Raw genomic sequence first — 19,810 nt, 5'->3', positions numbered from 1 at the left:
TCCTCCCCTCAGGTAGAGAGATCCAGGCTACTCAAGCCCAGCTCGTCACATCGGAAAGAAAGCACCGACCAGAAAAGTAATGACTTGAATATTACCATGATTTTTGAAATCCCTAGATGCGCTTGGCTCAAAAGCAAGTTGCCCTCCCGAAGCCGTTCATGCAGTCGCGCCATACCTGTTGTGTATACAATCTCTCCATCGCCCAACTAGAAAGGTCCTCCGGCTATTCGTCTGCAAGGTACCAGGTCCCAAATTCCCAAATGCGGTCGTATTACACAGCTTCGCCCTGAGCCATGCTAAAAGTAGAACTGCTGCTGTGGCTGGCCTGGTGGCGGCTGAGCCAAAAAGTCAAAGTTTAACGAGTCCATTCCCGTGTTCCACGGGTCCGGCGATTCTGAAAAGGCAATGTCGAGTCAGTTCTGGACCAAGCTGCTGCGGGCAAAGTACGAGAGAGAGAGAGACTTACCACCCCAGATGGACTCGTAAAGATCCATGGGAGCCATGTACTGAGTGGGATCGACATTCATCGTGCCCATGCTGTCGAGATTAATGTTGTTATTAGCCTGCACCTGCTGACTATACGGGAGGCTAGATTTGTAGAGTGTGATTTTAGAAGAGTTTACACTTGGAGAGAGGAAACGACTCGGTACTAACCCAGTAAAGTCTTGGATGGCAGCGCCTCCGTTCTGCATCTCTGCCATGGCCAGGGCGGCATCCTCCCGTGGGTCGGCGCTCTGTGGGACGTTGCGGAAGTGCGGGTTGCTGGATCCGGCGAGCTGACCCCCGGGTCCGAAGGGGAACTGAGGCGTCCGGCTGCCGCTGCCGGCGGCAGAGGCGTCACCCTCCTTCTTGAGGTGGGTAGGCACCACGGAGCCATGGTCGTAAATGTTCTTGAGCGCCGTCAGAGCTCGGTAGAGCGGCCCGGAGAGCTCAATGTCCTTGTCCGTCGTTATGACGTGAGGCTCGGGTGAGCTCACGTCCTTGGCGGCCGTGGCAGACAGGGCTGCGATCAGATCGCCCTGCAACTGCCGGACCTCGGGGTCGGTCTTTGTCTCGCAGAGTATCCCGAGCAGGAGCGCTGATGATAGGCCGTGGTACGTAAAGGCCCAGCTCCTCGTCGGGATAGCTGATAATTGGTGCATGGCCAGGAACATGCGGACGGTTTCGGTTAGGTTGTCCTTGCAGCGATCGGCGAGGCTCTTTCTCTGGTCTGCCTCAAACTCGCAGTCCCTCCGTAGCGCCGGGCGACAGGCTACCGAGATGACAAAGGAAGTATGGAGGCGAATGGCGTAGTGCTGTAATCGATCAAGGGCCGTCTTGCAGCTCTCCTTGAACTGGAGTTGTGGCGAAGTGCGACTCCGAAGGCTTTCAACGGCCTCGCAGTTGTCGACGATTTGCGTGTACGACGAGCTCATCATTACATCGGGGTTTAGGCGGCGCGAAATGATTTCCATGAGGTGATACATGGTCTCGAGGTATGAGTAGTTGCCGTTCGGCGTGGGTGACATGACAGGGATGGGACAGCAGGGAAAGTTGGTCATCGGACACCTAACAAGGGATTAGGAGATCAATCACATCAGCGCCTGGTCGAGCTCACCTGTCAAAGGAGAGCGACGTCAGGGTATCGTGCCAAACGCAGCTCCACCATAACCTTCGTCGGATCATTTCTTTCGATTGCGTGTTCGGGGGCGTACTGTCACGGCTGTCGCTGGGTGTTGTTCGGTGCAGACCTAGAGACTGGGCAAGACGACATGTCAAACCCATCAGCGCCCACGACGCCTCGGCCTTCATGTCGTTGAGTAGTACAAAGCTGGTAAGAAGTAGTGCTTGGATCGAATCGAACGAAGGTCTAAAACAAGTCAGCATCGCTAACTCGAGTCAGGATGAGAACCTGTCGCTACCGAAGAAGAAAGTTGCCCAGCCGGAGAAAATGGAAAGAAATCTGGATGTATCGCTGAGAGTCTCTGGTTCGAATATGATAAGGAGATTCATGGTACTGTGAGCCGACGGCCAAGACCGCAAATAGTATGGCCAGCCATGATGCTTGGACTGGCTTGGTCGACTTGACACCGTTAGTCGCGCTCCGAGAGCGATCTTCAAGGTAAACCATGAGCTTGGACTCAAGGTCGTCAATGTCCATAACAAATCCCCAGAACGGTTGCGGTATTTCCTTGTAAGCACGGAACAGCCTGGAGAGCTTGTCAGCACTGCGGTCCGGACTGCCCGCGGCTGTCGCCATTGCGGTCGCAAACTCACTTCATGACCTCGCGATCGGACGGCAATTCATTTGAAATGTCCTGCGTCATCCGCTGAAGGTGATGGGCCGACATCAGCGGGAACGGCGCCGACGTGTCCAGACCCAGGATAGACCTCATGTCTTGGCGGATGTCGACGCTCTCGCCCTTGTTGATGGGTGAAGACTGCTCGCGCAGCAGGGCGGGAATGCTGTTCTGGCCCAGATAGCGGTCGCCCGCAGGCTCCGGCTCATCAAGGCTCGCTGTGGTGTTTCTGTTAGCTGGTGGCCTGACCCGAGGTTATTCAGAATTTGCGGACGCCTACCGATGGTCCGTGGCCAGCTGTCCTGGCGTTCAACTTTGCGCACGCTCTCGTCGGGTCGAGAGTCAGAAAAGGAGTGCGTCCTCTTGCGGTTGGTCACGCTGGCCTCTGAAGGCGCGGCCGACGCTGAGTGCTTGGCCGTTGAGGAGCGGTTGGGCTTATAGGAGCATAACCGAGGATGTTCTCTCTTGACGCAGTTTTCACAGGGCTGCTTGTTGTCGCACTTCACCTTACGCTGGCGACAGGGCCAACATGCGGTACCTGGAGCATCGGTCAGCGGATGAGACGGGCCGGGCGGCGCGAAGCTATTCACATCGCGCCGTGATCTCAAGACTCAACTCACCATAGCGAACCTTGCGGTGAGAATGGATGATGCGACTCGCCTCCTCTGGGGTCAACTCATCAATGGGCACCCGCTCGTCTGGGCTAGGGTTCTCAGCCATAATTAAGCGGGTGGGCGGCTCAGAATCGAGCCACGGAGCCAAACAGACGTCGCGATGGTCCTGACGAAGCAATGTTTTGATACCAGATGAGGCTTCACGAATGCCGAATTCCGAGCGTCTCCATGCGCGATGCGGGCGAAGAGGGGAAGATGCGGCGGTGATGGCGGGGCCGGTTCGGCTTTCAATTCAAACAAGAGCGGCGGCGTTTTTCGGTTGGAGAAGGAGGAGCCTTGGCAATCTGTTTGGTTGGTTGGGGCGGGTGAGCGGGAGGGATACAGTACGGACAGTATGAAGTAGAGGACGGTGTGAGGGCCGATCTCCGGGGGCGGGCTGGAGACGGTTTCGGATAAATAAAGGCCGTTTCCGGGCCGCAGCCCAGCTGCCCAATGGCTGGCTCCTGGCGCAGGTCAGGAAGTGAGATACAAAAGGTAGAAAGCTTAGTTCTGACTCGTCTCAAATGCTGCTACTTTTGAGAATAATTTGTGTAAAGATGTTCAAATAATAGATAAAATATCATCAGAAACGGTAATACTCTAAACTGTTCTTTTATTATGCTTATGATATTTTAGCTATTACCCTTTGGGCGAAGTAACCTGATGCCTCAGGTTGACTCATGTGGTTTGGCCTGTCCGTGGGCTGAGCTAGAGGCGAATTGAGTACCGAGACAAGAGACAACATGGCTGGCGGCTGGCCTCATGGCGGCAAGCTGCAGCAAAGTGCAAATCCTGCGACAAGCAAACATCCAAAGCACGGCACTTAATCAATGCGACTGCTTTTCACGTCATGTCTCGATATTCCTCACGTGGTCTATCCCCTTGCTCCCGTTCTCTGCGCGGGGGCATACCCATTCACTGTCCATCCCATCTCTACCACACTCTTCGCCAATCTCTCTCGCATCTGGGTCCGCTACCATCTTTTTGCCCAATCGCCTTCCTTTTTTGTGATTTTCAAGCTGTTTGCTGCTCTGAACCAGTTCCTCGAGGCTGCGACTCCCAGTACCGCAGGGCTGAGCAGGTTTAGCGCCAGGAGATATCTGGCGCATTGACCAAAACCTTCGCAACGACCTCACCTACAATCATTGGAGCGCCACGCCGTGGCTGCTTAAATCGCATTCATTTTGACTTTTGGCTTTCTGCGATAAGCTCGTCATGTCGACTGCCCTTCCGGCTTCCCGGAGGTCTCAGGCGCAAGAGGAACTCAATCGCACAATCCGGTCGCTCAGCTTTGATTTCCAGCTCGACCTTGAGCTTCCCGACCCGACTCTGTCGCCCAGTAAGCGCCGGCTACAGCGTCGCACAAAGGAGCAGGAACGTGCGGATTCCATCTACCGTCGCGCGCACTACCTCAAGTTCCAAGATCCCAACCGTCTCTCGAGATGCTTTGGCCGGTTTCGCGAGCAGGCCGACGAGCATCTGAGGCATTGGGTCGAGAAGCCCCGCGCCGATCCGGACACCACTCCAAGAGCAACCAATGGCCCACATCGTTCCCGCTTGAGCCCCGAAGAGCGGGCCGAGCTCCAGGAGTTTCTCCTGCAGCTGCTTAAAGATGACAACCTTGTTAACCAACCGCGAGCGAGATACTCGAAGCGTAATTCGGATGAGTTTCCGGATCCCAGTGCAAAGCGATACAGAAACTCCATAGATGGTCCTGGCGCAGACTCGCCCTGCAACAGTGTCGATGACATCCCAGTTCGATCCAGCACTTCGAGTCGCTCATTCGCGGGATGGCCCGCAGCTCACGACGCAGGTACAGCTGCTGCTACCACACGCTCTGCCACACGGTCTAGCACACACTCCAATGGCGTCCAAAGTGCAACCACCAGCTTTTCCAATTCCCATGCCTTGTCTTTTGGAAATAGATCCTTCAACTCCAGCAAAGTTTCACTCGCTCCGACTGTCTTTTCTGCTGCCAATGATGACTGTGCGGCCAGTACTCAAACAACTGTCATGACCAACCAGTCATTCAAGGATCCTCAGACTTCGTTTTCTCGCAGCATACGACAATTCGAATATCAACCCCTTGCTGAGCCTGTCAAAAGACGTGTGGATTGCGAACCGGTACCCTTTTCGGTGAACAAATATGAACACCAAGGGCCAGCCGAACCCGTTGATGAGCCAGTGCTCCCGCCTGTGGTATTCCCACCCGTGGAAAAGCCTCGGCCTGTCATCCGGCCTCAGCCCCTTGATATCAGATTCGAGGCCCCTATTAGGTCGAGCAGCCCTGCCACGGCCTACTCCAGCGTCCCGGAAATGGCTGACCTGGACACGCCAGTTCTCGGAACTCCAGTGTTTGCGAAAGAGCCGTCATCGTGCGCCCTAACTGATAGGCTACGAAACATCTGGCGTGAGTAGTCTACTTGAGAGGGCATTCGACAACTTACTGATTAAAATCTAGCCAAGTTTCCAATTCCTGGATTGAATCATGCTCCTTTGATCATCTTGTGGGAGCTCACACGCGCTGCGGTTCACTGCCAGGTGGACCTGTCACAATGGGACATTGATTACAAGCCCAACGATACCTGGCATGATCAGAGCAAGTTTCGTGGTCAGATCTTGCTTTCACATCGACTTTTCGTGGGTCAAGGACTGCCTCCTGCTTGTGAACGCGCTGCCTGGGATGCAGCCTTGGGCACTTTTGCAGCCCAAGACAAGACGGTAGCCTTGCTTGCAGAGCTGGCTTACAACACTGAGGATTCTGGTCCATTGTACCGACTCAAGCTTCAGCCGCCTCGACTTGAACTTGGACATCGACTGGCTCGTCGATTCGGCGCGGACCGTTTCATGGAGATTGTGATGCCAAGTCCAACTTCCAGAGATGCTCCGGACGTTATCAAGCAGGATGAAGGGGGCCCGAACAAGGTCATAAGATGGCTGACTGACAGTTCCCATTATTTTGTAGGTCGTACATGGGTGCCGTTCTTTACGCGTGACGCAAAGAAGACGGTCAAGGATCCCAAGCCTCCCCACAAGAGCATGACCATCATGCAGGAGCGCGTCTACTTCTTTGCAACTGATGGTAACAACTTCCGTCTCCCTGATCATCAGTATCCACCACAGGAAGAGGCAATAAGCCCTAGGAATCGCACGAAGATGCGGCGCTGTGACCTCTTGAACTGGGCCATTGGCGTTGAGCGCAACTGTCGGCAGCCCGTTCCGAAATTGTTTTCTCGACTTGCTCTCAGTGAGTATCCCAGATAGATGATAGTGAAACTGGCTGACCCTTTGACCAGACCTCAGTAAAACGGTCCCCACCATTGTCCTTGAGCCGAACCAGTTTCGCCATCAAGACACCATGTTGGGCTTTCACAAATACATGAGGGAAGAAGACAAAAAGTCCCAGCAAGACATGGGTGATGGTATCGGCCGAATGTCCCGAACCCTTGCTCGCAAGGTGGCGACTCATCTTGGTCTCTTGGAAGCCCCTTGTGCGTTCCAAGCCCGTATCGGCAGCGCCAAGGGGATGTGGATTGTCGATGTTGAGGATGACGGCCTTGACGACAACGATTGGATAGAGACATACCCGTCTCAAAGGAAATGGGAGTGCGACTACCTGGACGTTCACCACCGGACGTTCGAGGTGCGTGAGTGGTCGAGGGAGCTGAGGCCGGCAGCTCTCAACCAACAATTCATTCCCGTTCTGGAGGCTCAGGCTCCCAGACCCCGTCTCATGCGGGATGCCATCGCCGCTCACCTGGTCAATGGCCTTGATGAAGAGATTGGTGGCCAAATGGCTGCCATGGCTCACCCCACCAATCTTCGCGGCTGGACACATCGTGGATTCGATCGCTCGAGTGTTGGTCATATCCCATTCTTGGGGGGTCTACCAGAGCGAGATGAAGACGTCATTTCGTACCTGCTAGATGCAGGCTTCGAGGCTACCAAGTGCCGTCACCTGAGGGACCTTGTCTGGAGCATGCAGAAGCGGCAGGCGGATCAACTCAAAGCGAAGATGAACATCAAGATCCCGCGCTCAACCTATGCGTACATGGTTGTTGACTTTACTGGGACATTGGAAGAAGGGGAGGTTCAACTTGCTTTCTCCTCCAAGTTCCAAGCCGACGGCGAGTCAGACACACTACTGGATGGCATCGACATTTTGGTCGCTCGAGCACCAGCCCATTTTGTCAGCGACATCCAAAAGGTCAAGGCAGTATTCAGACCTAACCTCAAGCGGTTGAAGGACGTGATTGTCTTTTCTTCCAAGGGAAAATCGCCACTTGCTGATCTTCTCTCTGGCGGTGACTACGACGGTGACAAGGCTTGGGTTTGTTGGGATCCTCAAATCGTCAATAACTTCAGCAATGCGGCCAAGCCTGTGGAACCTGACCTTGTGGAGCAGGGATATCTTCGAAAGTCCAACCCGAGCTTTGAATCGATCCTGAGCACAAGCATTGATGTGGACAGTGCCTGTGCCGACTTCCTGCACTCGGCTATTTCTTTCAGCATGCAGCCATCCTACTTGGGCATCTGTACCGTGTTCAAAGAGAAGCTCTGCTATTTTGAAAGGGGCGTCAACAGTGAACGAGCCGTGGCACTCAGCACACTGGTCAGTCTTCTTGTCGACCAAGCCAAACAGGGTCTGCTTTTCACACGCGAGGACTACGAACGACTCAAGCGCGATATGAAAATGCAAGGCAAAGACCCCGAGTACCACAACGATAGAAGCTCGACGTACACCAACAGAGATAACTCCAGTCATATTCTTGACTACCTCAAGTTTGATGTCGCCGAAAACACCGTTAGAATAGCGTTGACGAAATTCTACAACGCTCTCTACGGCCACGAAGTGTACGCCTGGGACAAGGACTTGGCCCGTCTCAATGATGAATTTGAGGCCCAGAAAGAAGGCTCCAGGATCATTAAGAGACTGATGGAGGTCCTGCACGCCAAGGTCTCGGAAATGACCAAGGAATGGAAAGTGACAATGGCCGCCAGCAAGGCTGACACCCAAAACAATGAATTTGGTGCCAAGGTTAAGGAACTCCACCAAAAGTGGTCTTCATTCCAGCCGCCGGCCGAGCTGATGACTTCCAGACAAGTCAAGCCTCTCCTTGATTCCTGGAATGGAGACCCAGCGCTAAGCAAATGGGAGCTCCTCAAGGCATCGACCATGTTCAAGCTCGGCTACAAGTTCGCGTACAACATGGTCTGGCGACTCTCGGGTCAGCAGTATGCGTGGATGAAGGCTATGATGTCTCGTGGGGGATTTGACGTGAGCGCCGTGGCCGTCACGGCAGAGATGTGGAGTATCCTTCGACCAGATAACAGGCGCATCGCGGCGCTGACTGCTCGACGCCAGGCTGGACATGACAATGAGAGTCTGTCGGCGCTGGAGGAGGTGATGGAATATGATGAGGACGGTACCCAGATCGACGATGCTTAGAAGCGCATCGGCCTGGCCAGTTCGATCATCTCCAACACTGATTCTTCAAGGAGCTGGGACTCTTGATTCAGCTATTCTTCATAATTTGGCGTCGCTATGGATAGGGAGGCGTTTGGGGTTGGATCCGACGGCCGTTGCGTGTGCCTCTTTTGGCGCCAGCACTTGGGCACCGTTGGATGATGGATTTTGTTTTTCGTATAGCGTGTTGGTTCGATACCCTGGTGTCTTGTCACATAATGCTTCATAGGTGCTCCCAAGCCTTTATACATGCACGCAGCTCTTCTAATTGGGCCCAATTGTCCGGGTTTCACTTGTTGTGAATCAACCATGCGCAGTCACATTCCACGCGACTTGGCGAGACATTTCAAGAATTGGTTGAAAAATAAGACCTATCTGTTGTAGTGTCTACCCATTGGCCATTGGCCCTTCTCATCTGCTTCCAGCGGTGTTGCGTGCACGCTGAAGCAGTCGAACAACTCGCAATTGTTTTTGTTTCCTCCCCAACTCACATCCTAGAACGAGACATTGTTGCCAAATTTTCCTCCAACGTTCTCTTACATTAGAGACCAAGAAAAATATGTGTGTTGTGTATGGTGGCTCTACCGCCCCTACCGTCCCATGATGTCCTCCAGAATTAAGTAGGGACATTGTAAACAGGAGATCCATTTCCAGAACCAGAAGAACCGTTGCCCCCAGAGGTCTCGTCGTCGTCGTCATCAGAGGAACCATCTGAGTCGTCACCACCGATTGAACCCTTGCCTCCGACTTTAATGCCAACGTTGAGCCTAAGATCTCCCAATAGATCCCCCAGAGGGGCCAGAGCGCCATCCAGAAGTCCACCGAGAAGTCCAACTCCAGTGCCCGTTCCAGTACCGGTACCGGTGCCAGTACCAACTCCACCAAGGAGCGAGTTCAGGATGCCCTGAAGACCAGTACCAAGACTGGGGTCGATACCGACGACACACTCGAGGAGGTCGGAGAGACCCTGGAAGAGAGGGGTCAGAGTGCCAGATCCGACTTGGCCGCCTCCCAATCCCAGCGTACGGACAACATTGTTGACGGTGCTGGAGAGGGTGTTGGTGAGACCGCCAAGGAGGCCGAGGAGCTCATCTTGGTCGTAGTCACCCGGATCAGTGATGGACAGGCCATTGAGGCTGCCGAGGGTATCATGGAGCAGAGACGAAATGGACCCGAGGAGATCAAGGCACTGCGCTCTTCCTTGACCCCTGGAGAGACCTCCAGTCCTGATTCTGAGCAGAGTGTTGTCTGGCAAGAGTCAGAAAGCGTAATTGTACCATGGAGATGGTTCACCTACCAACATCACTGGCGTGGCCCTGGATCTTGCTAACAAGATCCTTAACCGTGTTGACAAGCTGAGCACCCTGACCATGCCCACGCTTAGCCTTAGCCTTTCTATTCGTGGGGACCTCGACGTTGTTGGCGTTGCCAAGCAAGGCGTCGAGGAGGGGCTGAAGATTAAGAACGAGAGTTAAGGTGTCGCCATTGACGGTGGCCTTGTTGTCACCGCCACCGAGACCCAGATCTCCCAGAGAAAGGGCCTTTTCAGGCGCAGGAGCGGCGATGGCGACAGTGGCCAAGGCAGCGGCGGTAAGGAGCGTGTACTTCATTTTGAAGGCTGGTTAAAAAGAGTGTGAAAGGAGTGTGTTGGAAATGTTGTTGTGCTGGTTGATGCTGTGATGATGAGGAGAGGAAGCAGTTTTGGTCAGTGAAAGGTGAGATACTTATACTCATCTTTCTACGGGAGATAGACGTGTTCAGGAGCCGATATCCAGGGGAAACTGAGGGCATACTCGTCAACGCAGATCCTCCTCTTGCCAAAATCCAGTCGACGATCACATCACCACCAACATATCCACCGGCAAAAGTTCATGGCTCTGCTGCACTGGTAACGACTTCCCGGAACATAGCCGCTGACGATGATGTGGAAATACAAGTGGATTGCGTTCATCGAGGAGAGCTGAATTCTGGCACCAAGCTGCTGAAGAGTATGTCGATCGCCTTTCGGGAGAGCTTCCGTTCGTTTCTGGGTGACACAGATGTATGATCGACATTGATGTTGGTGGGCTAGGGGAGATGGTGGTTTTGTTGAAGACATGGAGAATCAGGCGTGGGCTTGCCAAGCTGTTGAGCGCCTTGTGCTAGATGCCATATGTGGTTGCTGTGACACAATGAAAGAGTTCAACTGTGTGAGTAAGCGTTTCTCTCTCCCTACTTCTGGATTCTATTACATCGATTATCTTGCATATTGTCAAGTTATCTGATGAAGACAGATGACGGTCCCTGCCAAGAGGTCTCATCTAATCGAGATTCTCCTGCAAGGGCAAGCCACTTGCCTGCCCATTACCCGGCACACAGCTCGTCACATCCAGATATGTCACTATCCCAGGGTATCCAACTTCAAAGGGTATGTGATTTAAGTGAGGGATGCATGCACCAATCTCCACCATTCCACCAACTCAGCTGCTGGTTACCCACGTGTTTTTCCACGGGGTGCGACGATCAGACAGATCTCGCACGCCAAGATGTGACGAGTAGGTTGTTTGCGAGGGATTGTCCTGCCAGCCCTGCGCTGTCGTTGGAATGTAGAACCCTTCTATTGTTAGAAGCGTGGTTGTTAGTGTTTCTGGTTGGACTACGGAGGCACATCTCAAAAGTTTTGTCCTGCCAAGACGCTAGGCCGGCGCCACAAAAACCCTCGCAAAAGCAACGAAAGGCGGTCAAGGCCTGTTACAGCTACTTTCTGTGGTGATCTTCTTCATCGGCTTCTTCTTCGATTTCTAACGGTTTTTTTAGGTCCCTAGCCATGGCCCCAAATACCGATATCGCGACTCGTGCCTTAGTCGTCGCCCTCAAGGCGCCTTGCAGCGGCAAAACCACTGAAGAAGTCGCTGCGATAACTGGCCTTTCAACCCGTCAAGTTAACCGTATTTATGCTCGTGCGATCTATCGAGGATTTGACCCTAACTTGCGGCCTCTTGTTATTCGCGATGAATACCTTCGTGATGCCCCACGATCCGGCCGGCCACCAAAGCAGACAGAAGAGACGAAGAAGGAGGTCTTTTCAAAGGTTCGCCGCGATCGTTACGGAAGGGAAAAATCGTGTGCTGATATCGCTGGTGAGCTTAGCTTGCAGGGCTGCGATCTCTCTGCTATGACGGTTTAGAGGGTACTGCGAAAAGCTGGGTTCCGGAAGACCAAGCCAACGAGGAAGCCTGGGTTGACGAAGAAGATGAGGAGAGAACGCCTTGAAGCTGTATTCGTGAGAGATGGAAAGGAGCCAGCGAGTTTATGTTCTGGGGCGCCTTTTCCTATGAGAAGAAGGGTCCTTATTATTGCTGGGGTCTAGAGACCGCAAAAGAGAGGAAAGAGGCGTAGTTATTAATTAATAATCTCAATGAGGAGTTAGAGCCGATTATGAAGGAGGAGTGGGAGCTTAATAACGGGATAAGAAGGCTAGGTCTCTGAAATCTGCCGGGTAAGAAGCCTGTGTGGAAGTAGAAGGAGACCGGTAAGCTGACGAGAGGCTCGGGCAAAGGCATCGACCGGTGGCATTATTAACAGACTATCTTGCTGCCGAAGATGCTTCTTTTTGCAAAGGAATATCTCCTCGAGAGGCTAGGCATAGTTATTTAAGAGGATAAGGCGCCAGCATACGCACACTACGCTCAATAATGGATATATGATCTTTATTAAGTCCGCCGGCTTATTTAGTGTGGTAACTCGCCGGATTTGAACGCGATCGAGCCTGCCTGGCTGTATTCAAAGAGGATAACTATGAAGAAGGGCGCCCCGAAGAGCGGGTCTGAAGCTATTTATGCCTGGGAGGCAGCTTGGAAAGAGCATCCGTAAGAGAAGATCCAGGCCTGGAGAGAATACCCTCATATGGGCAGAAAATCATTAAATTAGAGGGAGGGAATAAGTATAAGGAAGGTAGGGGTTTTCCTTAGTAAAATGAGGGGATCGGAGGTACCTTTATTGCTTTGGGAATAGTGCTCGTTTTAGGGCAGGATAAAACTTTTGAGATGTGCCTCCGTATGGCTTTGATGATCAAATGCTACAGCGGTTGAGGTTGCCATGCCATCTCCTTGCTTGCGCAGGGACTGCCAGAGCGTACTCATCGCCACTATTAGAGCACCATCTAAGACTGTACAAAAATAATATAATAATAGGTTAATCCCTTTTTTAATTTTGGTTAGCATAGGAAGAGACTAGTCATAATTGCAGTGGTTTAGATCCCTGCTCAGTACCTAATGGCAATCCCCACGCAAGCAAGGAGATGGACACCGATTTGAAAACAGAAAGTCCATTGAGAGAGCCCAGATTGGCTCAAGGAGCATTCACTTGCTGGTGGAGAGTTATCTCGGTGTGAAGGAGACAGTCCTGGTTATCACAGACGTATAGCAAGAGGGGGGGCGATTAGCAAGCAGGAATACAGTCTGAACGGGACTGAATTGTCCCATCTTGGGTATCTCCAGTAGGCCTGCGAGTATAAGTCTTTTGGTCTATCATGTCCGCTGCCCTGGTCTTTCAACACCAGCTAAGCATCCAACCAAGCCTTTGCAATCCACAAAGCCCTCCACTTCGTATCAACATCAAAATAATGCCTCCACGGACTCAACGCAACATGAACAGCATGACACTCCTCGCTAAAAGCCACAGGCGCATGCTGATCAACGACATGCCTCTGCCTAAAAGAGTCGAGCGCTATCCGCACATCAAAGTAGACCGCAAACCCAGCGGCTATGGCCATGCAGACGATGATCATGTACCATATGGTAGGCTTGTCTTTTTCGGTTTGGGAGTCTTTGGTGGAGAGACAACGGCGGAGGATGAGCATTGAGATGAGGAGGGTCCATTCGGCGATGTGGTAGAGGAAGAGGATGGGGCCGACTGAGGTTTTGTAGTTGAGGCCTGGGTAGTAGCTCTTGAGCATCCAGTCTTGAGAGCAGAGTTTAGCTGGTGAGCAGGGCGATGTGCCAGGCGCGTTGGCGATTCTATCTTGAAGGCACTGATATCCAGGAGGGACATGATACCCGAGTCCCCAGCGCATCCAAACGATCATGGCATAGATGGCCGCACACCACTGAGCAACAATCAACCCTTGACAAACCCTCTTGATAGGAGCCGACCATCTCGGAAACTTTGCCAAAGCGCAAGAGTATGGATGATACTGAAGGTCAAAGACGTGACGCCAAGTGACCGTCCATGCTGCAAAGGACATGGAGCTCCATTGCGTAGAATCAGCAACAGACGAGAAAAAGGAGATCCACCACCAGAGAAAAGCTCTGACAAAGTCAAACAGGTTGAAGCACCAGTCTAGAGGCCCCAGGGAGGCAAGCGCGGTGCACCCGCCAAGTGCTTTGTGTCCGCCCTGGCTGGTCTGCGCGCTCTGCAGGTATCCCTTGAGGGACCACAGCAAACTCAGAGTGGCAATGTTGAAAGATACCCAGACGGAAAAGTTATTCGGGATATGTGCGGACGGGTATGGTTGTGAGGGGATGACCTTGTAGCCCTTGAAGCACTGCATCGCAGTACACCAGCCATAAATCTCTTTTGGTTGACCCATCTCATAGATCTGAGTAGCCAAGACATTTCTGAGTCTCGTATCTCCTAACATATTTCTGAGAGCCTTGCAATCAATAGGCTTGACACGAACCGAAGAACAGTTCAAAAATGCCGTGTTCTTGTAGAATGGAAACTCGGGGCTGTCAGGGGGATACGTCGGTTCGTCCGAAGTCAACCCACGCGCCATGAGGTATATGGCAGTGCATAGAGAAGCAGCCGTGAATGCTAATAGAGTCCATACGACGAAGGACCCGATCCGGATAGCCCTGCTAGAATGTTGCCAGTCGATGAATCCCTTTGGCCATCTAGGATAGCGGCATTGTGTGTGTTGGTGGTTTGGGTCATGGTATTCTGACGTGTAGGTGTTGGCATAGTTTTCTGAAGGACGAAGCTCTTGAAATCCGTGAAGCAGCGAGGCGCTGCTTGGGTTCGCCATGTCTCGGCGCCTGTCGTCGTGTTGGTGGAGATGGGCCAAGTGGACGTCCTTGACAACGGTAGTCCCGAGGATTAATCTGGACGAGTTGGACAAATCCAAGGCAAGCTCTATTTGAAGAAACGTTATTCTCTTTGTATCCGCCTTCAAAATAGAGCCAGAAAGATGGCTTGGGAGTTGGCAGCCCTACATCCAGTGTCATTTACACCAAAACCCCAGGGCCGAACACTTTCGGACGCCATCAAACACAATCCCACAGCTGAAAGAAAAGAAAACATGGCTTGCTTGCTTACGCAGTGGAGCGTAATTAACAGTGGGTGTTGGATCGATCAGGCTGAGGTTTTTGAGGCAATCATTGGACGATAATTCAAGATCTACTCGCCCGCTACGTACCAAGATGCAATCTTGGGCGCTAAATTCATGGTTTGAGGGGAAGGAAATGGATCTTTGGTAATTCAGCCTTGGCGGGGCGTGTGGGAGAGGCAATTTCCAAGTGTCGACTTGAGGCTGAAAGAGGACATTCTCGAGGGCATTTGCAGGTTGATGCTTGTCAAAGGAATCATTAGCTGCGTCATCGGCTACGTACGTATACATATCCCAGATGATCAAGATGAAAATACCAAGCCGGAAGGGCGGCAAGAAGAGCCTCACACAGCAGGGGACGCGCAGTGTGCATTAACAGCCCGAAAGATCGATGTGTCCGTGCCAGATGTTTCAATCCTAGCCTCTAGCAAGGTCTTTGACATGAAGCCCAGTGCTGTTCGTCAACGCCCAGCTAAACACCAAATCACCATCTACACGCTCAACTGTTCATCAAACCCATGTGCCGTCTCAAACCTTTTCCCCCTCAAGAGGCTTCCGTCCCCAAACAATGGTCCTATAAAAGTCAGCAATCCCATCTCCCTTTCCCCAGGCATACTCACAATTGACACCACCCAAAGTTGCTCTTCTTCCTCATCTCAGCCCTAAACTTGGCAACAAGCACCAAAACCTCTTCTCTCTGCCATCCCAGTACCTGCGTCAACATGAACAGTCCAAAACCCTCGACGCTCTCGTCAAGCGCAAGCTGTAACAAGAGCCCAGCCTGTTGAAGCTTTGGATCTTTGGGCCATCCGTGGATGGGACATTTGACCTTTTTCTCCGCAATGTCGATGAAACCTGCGGCTGCGAGGTTGTCTCTCATGGTGTGTCCTTGAGCGACTGCGAATGAACGACCCATCTTTTCGCCGCCTTCGTAGAAGAGTTCAGCCCATCGGTTGAAGATGTGATCTTCAGGAAAATCAACGTGATCAGACTCAATCTTGACGTCCATCTCCAAGTCCTGAATCCATCCTCCCGGCTTGAGATGGTCAAACGCCTTCTTATAGAGAACCTCCCAGTCGGGAATACTCCCGTAGAGAGCGCGAATGTGCACAAAGTCAAAGTGCTCCAGTGGCCACGTCCAATCGAGGAGACAATCCTCAATGACAAACTCGGCGTTGGGGGGCACCCACGTCGGCTGGATAGGGCTCAGATCAGTCCCAATAACCTCAGTCTCTGGAAACTGATCCCCAAAGTCAATAGCCCAGATCCCAGTCCCGGTCCCAACATCAAGAACCCTACCGGGATGATCACCAATGGGCGCAAAAAACAACTTGTCGTCGAGCGTCATGAGCAAGCCATTGTGGATCATGTCCAGACCCTCATTCTGCTGCTCGTCGTTAGGCGCCCAGTACTCGGTCGTCTGAATATTCTCATAAGTCCTCCCGTGAAGCTTGCGATAGTTGAGAATGCTACTCGAGACAGAAGTGGTAGAGGACGCCAAGCTGCCCTCGACTGCAGAGTCAGCATCGTCAAACTCGACATGCGGATCAGCCTCGATCCTCGACGGGGAGTCAGGGCCAGACGATGACTTAGGGGAGCTTCCAGGCGAGTTGTTTCGAGACATGACTGTGTTTCAAATGACATTGACAGAAGAGGAGAAGCAGAATTAACCGCAGGCGCCGCCGCAGCCGTGTTCGTGGCTTGCCGGACGGCACATCATATCCCCGCAGCAGAATCCCTGCCAAGAAATGATAGACAGCGTTCCATTGTTGGCCATTCATTGATGAATCAGCGGGTCGACATGCAGAACTGTTGGCCGCGACTCTGCTGCTTATGGTCTCTGTTCTTTGACTGCCGTGAATAGAGCCTCGTCGACGTAGGGCTGAGTCTCGATTGTGGAGAGAAGCTTTGAACTAGACTGAAACACCGTTTCTTGGTTGCATTTACCTTTGAGATATCAGAGTCTTAAAACGTCGGCGGAGAGTTCCATCTTGCTCGGAATAGGCGGAGAAGGGCGTGAGAAGACGGGTAGATCCGTGCTGTTGAGTGTGTTCTTCCAATGGTTCAAGTAAACGGCGCCCAGTCGTCCCTCGATGGCTTCAATTGCCCCCTCATAGTTCATCTAGACACCGTTTATCTCAGATAAACTAATGATCATCAGCAGAGTCCTAACCCAACGTCTTCCCCTCCCTCGTACAGCGTGACGATCTCAGTCTACACCCTCCATGCCTCCATATCTCAAGGCGCACAGCATCTACAATGCAGTCTGTGTAGCATATGAATCACCATATAACTGCCGACCACGCTGCCCTCGGGCAAAATCACAACTCACGATTTACAGCATCACACCCGAGTAACAAGGTAACATCAATGTTTTGTAACGAAAACATAAGAAAAAGCCATTAACAGCAAACGCCAGCCAGCCATCCACCTCAGGGTATCAACGCCGCATCCCGAATCGTCCAGTTCACTCGATACGTCTCTCTTCAGATTCAATTCGCTCGTACTTTGTTGTCTCGTAGTTTGTCGTCCAGTGCAGTCTCCGCGAGAAGAAGCGTCCGAGGAACAAGCCCATGCTCACAACGCAGCCCATAATCATGAGGATACCAAACTTATTGCTGATCATGGGCTCGGTCTCGGGCCACACGCTCGCGATGCTGCTCGGCATGAGCACAGGCTGACCATTCTGCATGTCAATCACAAACGTAGACCCCATGATGGCGCCGTTCTTGTCGAGTGCTGCAGCACCCATGTACCGATAACTGGTCCGGTTTCCCAGGAAGATCTCTGTCTCGAAGCCCGTCTTGTTAGCCAGAGCAACGAGGTTGTCAAAACCGCTGAGTCTGTTTGCGTAGGGCGATGCAAGCTAGTCCAAGTCAGCACAGTGAAACACTCGGCAAAGGGCCAGAGAAGTAGACTTACCACGGCCCACGAGGCAATGTCGGTGGCACCGTTCCACGACAGATAGACCGTGGCATTCTCCGTCGTCCTATGAGGGGCGTCGACGGCAGCGCTGGGGAGCCACGACGGGCGGCCCGTCCAGTTGCCCTTGTGGGCGCGGTACGCAAACATGTCGGCTTGGAATCCCTCGCCTAGTTTTCCTCGCTGGACACTCATGACGACGGTGCCGTTGGGTGCGTATTCGACAAAGCTTGGAGTATATCCCCATCCAACAATTACGTTGCCACTCTCGAGTGTCTGCATGCCTCCCATCGCTCCAGAGTCGATGCCGGATGGGTGATAGTACTCCTGTACAACACGGACCGTCATGTCGGTGGTGTTGATCGCCAGATGCAAACCGCGAGATCTGCAAGGTCCATCACAGTAGCCGGTATGCTCTCCATGATTGTCAAACATGGTGATGTGGCTCTGGTTCTTGTAGAATCTGGCATCGTGCTGCCAGCCAAAGTTGGTCGCCCTACCTCCACTCAAGTCCCTGAACTGGTTGCGACGACCTCCCAGAATCCAGATGGGATGTCCATTTGTACCGTCAATAAGTGCAATGGTCGAAGTGTGACGGCTAGAAATGAGATAGTTGCCGTCCTCCGTCTTCTCGACCGAATTGATGTGGAAAAAGTCGAATCCTGAGCCTTCCTTAACGCCGAATCCTTCCGTATAACGCGCATGCGTATCCTCGAGGCTAAAGTACTGAGACGCAGCCCACTGGAACAGAATCTTGTTGGTGACGGGGTCAACCTCTTGGAAACCGCTGTCCATGAGCATGGCGTCGGCCTGTCCTCCCATGATGGTGCAGTCGTAGGGTATGGTCCAATAGGCGGAAAAGATGATGGTACCCTCGGACGTGAGCTGAACTTCGTGCATGTCGGCGAGAGCACCGCCTAGACCCTGCGCAGTGACGTTGAAGACGAGGTTGTAGTTCTCATCATAGACAAGACCGTAACCGTTGGCATGGCCTCGATTGTGGACGCCCTCCCAAAAGACCAGATGCCTGCTCCCATTGAACATCTGAACATTGGAGCAATAAGAGTTGTCGTAATGCTGGTCAGCATACACAAGACTAAAGTCCCTAGCATCGAGAATCATGGGGCCCGCCCTCATCTGACCATAAACTGTTCCAAGAAAGATGTACGGCGCTTCATCGAGGCCATGGCGACTGAGTGAATTGATGTTGAGAATAGGAGCGACGATATCGGAGGAGCGGAAGGTCTGGTGAGCGAATCCATTAGACGCCTCTGCGAGTGTCGTAAACTCGTTGGCCTGGTTGTAAAGGACCAGGTCAGCCAGCGACGGCCCAGCCAAGGCAAGAACAGAAGCCAGAGCGCCGACAGCGCGTCTGAAGGATTCCATTATGTTGCTTTGGCATATACCGAGTAAGAAATATTAGAAGAAGCCGAAAGCAAAGGTCGGGAGTAATTCTAGGTATCAAGTAGAAGAGCAGCAGTAGGTGTCGGATCGAATGATAGGCCGTGAGACGTGAGCAGACAGATTCTAGGATACGCAAAAAGCGGGTGTAAGAAGTATCCAAGGCCTCACAAGGTGCGATGTCGGAGGCGACGGTAACGAAGCGAGCAAACTTGAAGAGAAAGGAACGATCGATGGTTGATGGTCACGCAGCGTGAAGCCGCACCCAGGAGAAGAAAAAGAATGGACGAGGGGAAAGAAGGTGGTTCTAGTGATAACGATGAGAAAAATGAGGGGCGGCTAGATTGATATATACACAAACAGTAAAAACATCCTGGTTCTTCTCCCTCCTGGAACGCGCGGAGGGTGGATGTAGGAGGAGGAGCGCTCGAGGGCCCGTGAAGCTGCATGTATCAATTCCATTGGCAGGCCGCTTTAGTCTATCACCACATTTTCTCTATTTCCGTGAATAAACTCGTCTACAGAGGTAAAAGCAGCGTCATACCAAGCCGGGTTTGGTCCCGTCCAGCTCGAGGTTGACGCAAGCCCCGGACATGGGTTCGGGCGACCGCCCGGAGCGAAAGTCAATGGCGATCGACTTGGCGTGGAGTGATACTGTACATCAAAGGGACAAGTGTATCGGGGGCTCACTGAGAGATAATCCGTTTTGTTCAAGTTAGAATGCACTCGACAGTATGCTTCATACATCGAAATACCCATCTCGGACGTCACGGACTCATCCTCT

The 19,810-nt window shown here is 52.5% G+C and overlaps 6 protein-coding genes across 6 annotated transcripts; 2 read left to right on the top strand and 4 right to left on the bottom strand.

The window, feature by feature from the left end:
* Nucleotides 1-296: 296 nt before the first annotated feature.
* NCS57_00657000 (uncharacterized protein) lies at nucleotides 297-2,999 on the bottom strand (the record flags this gene model as incomplete). Its single annotated transcript, XM_053056453.1, has 8 exons — nucleotides 297-394; nucleotides 467-588; nucleotides 655-1,548; nucleotides 1,598-1,849; nucleotides 1,902-2,189; nucleotides 2,257-2,497; nucleotides 2,560-2,817; nucleotides 2,900-2,999. 8 exons carry the CDS (start codon nucleotides 2,997-2,999, stop codon nucleotides 297-299), a joined length of 2,253 nt encoding a protein of 750 aa, XP_052915408.1.
* A 1,148-nt stretch (nucleotides 3,000-4,147) lies between these two features.
* NCS57_00656900 (RNA-dependent RNA polymerase) lies at nucleotides 4,148-8,381 on the top strand (the record flags this gene model as incomplete). The annotated part of the gene is made up of 3 exons (XM_053056452.1): nucleotides 4,148-5,342; nucleotides 5,394-6,179; nucleotides 6,229-8,381. 3 exons carry the CDS (start codon nucleotides 4,148-4,150, stop codon nucleotides 8,379-8,381), a joined length of 4,134 nt encoding a protein of 1,377 aa, XP_052915407.1.
* Nucleotides 8,382-9,015: 634 nt separating this feature from the next.
* NCS57_00656800 (uncharacterized protein) lies at nucleotides 9,016-10,009 on the bottom strand (the record flags this gene model as incomplete). The annotated part of the gene is made up of 2 exons (XM_053056451.1): nucleotides 9,016-9,647; nucleotides 9,697-10,009. 2 exons carry the CDS (start codon nucleotides 10,007-10,009, stop codon nucleotides 9,016-9,018), a joined length of 945 nt encoding a protein of 314 aa, XP_052915406.1.
* Nucleotides 10,010-11,190: 1,181 nt separating this feature from the next.
* NCS57_00656700 (uncharacterized protein) lies at nucleotides 11,191-11,651 on the top strand (the record flags this gene model as incomplete). The annotated part of the gene is made up of 2 exons (XM_053056450.1): nucleotides 11,191-11,469; nucleotides 11,529-11,651. Exons 1-2 carry the CDS (start codon nucleotides 11,206-11,208, stop codon nucleotides 11,649-11,651), a joined length of 387 nt encoding a protein of 128 aa, XP_052915405.1. The 5' UTR covers nucleotides 11,191-11,205.
* A 3,580-nt stretch (nucleotides 11,652-15,231) lies between these two features.
* NCS57_00656600 (uncharacterized protein) lies at nucleotides 15,232-16,327 on the bottom strand (the record flags this gene model as incomplete). Its single annotated transcript, XM_053056449.1, has 2 exons — nucleotides 15,232-15,277; nucleotides 15,324-16,327. The coding sequence occupies 2 exons, from the start codon at nucleotides 16,325-16,327 to the stop codon at nucleotides 15,232-15,234; spliced, it is 1,050 nt and encodes a 349-aa protein (XP_052915404.1).
* An 843-nt stretch (nucleotides 16,328-17,170) lies between these two features.
* NCS57_00656500 (uncharacterized protein) lies at nucleotides 17,171-19,011 on the bottom strand (the record flags this gene model as incomplete). The annotated part of the gene is made up of 2 exons (XM_053056448.1): nucleotides 17,171-17,569; nucleotides 17,626-19,011. The coding sequence occupies 2 exons, from the start codon at nucleotides 19,009-19,011 to the stop codon at nucleotides 17,171-17,173; spliced, it is 1,785 nt and encodes a 594-aa protein (XP_052915403.1).
* Between the last annotated feature and the right edge of the window lie 799 nt (nucleotides 19,012-19,810).

This window comes from Fusarium keratoplasticum, chromosome 4 (genome assembly GCF_025433545.1).
Source record: "Fusarium keratoplasticum isolate Fu6.1 chromosome 4, whole genome shotgun sequence".
Taxonomy (NCBI): domain Eukaryota; kingdom Fungi; phylum Ascomycota; class Sordariomycetes; order Hypocreales; family Nectriaceae; genus Fusarium; species Fusarium keratoplasticum.
The sequence above is the reverse complement of the archived record's forward strand: the minus strand, read 5'-3'. Positions and strand labels throughout refer to the sequence as shown.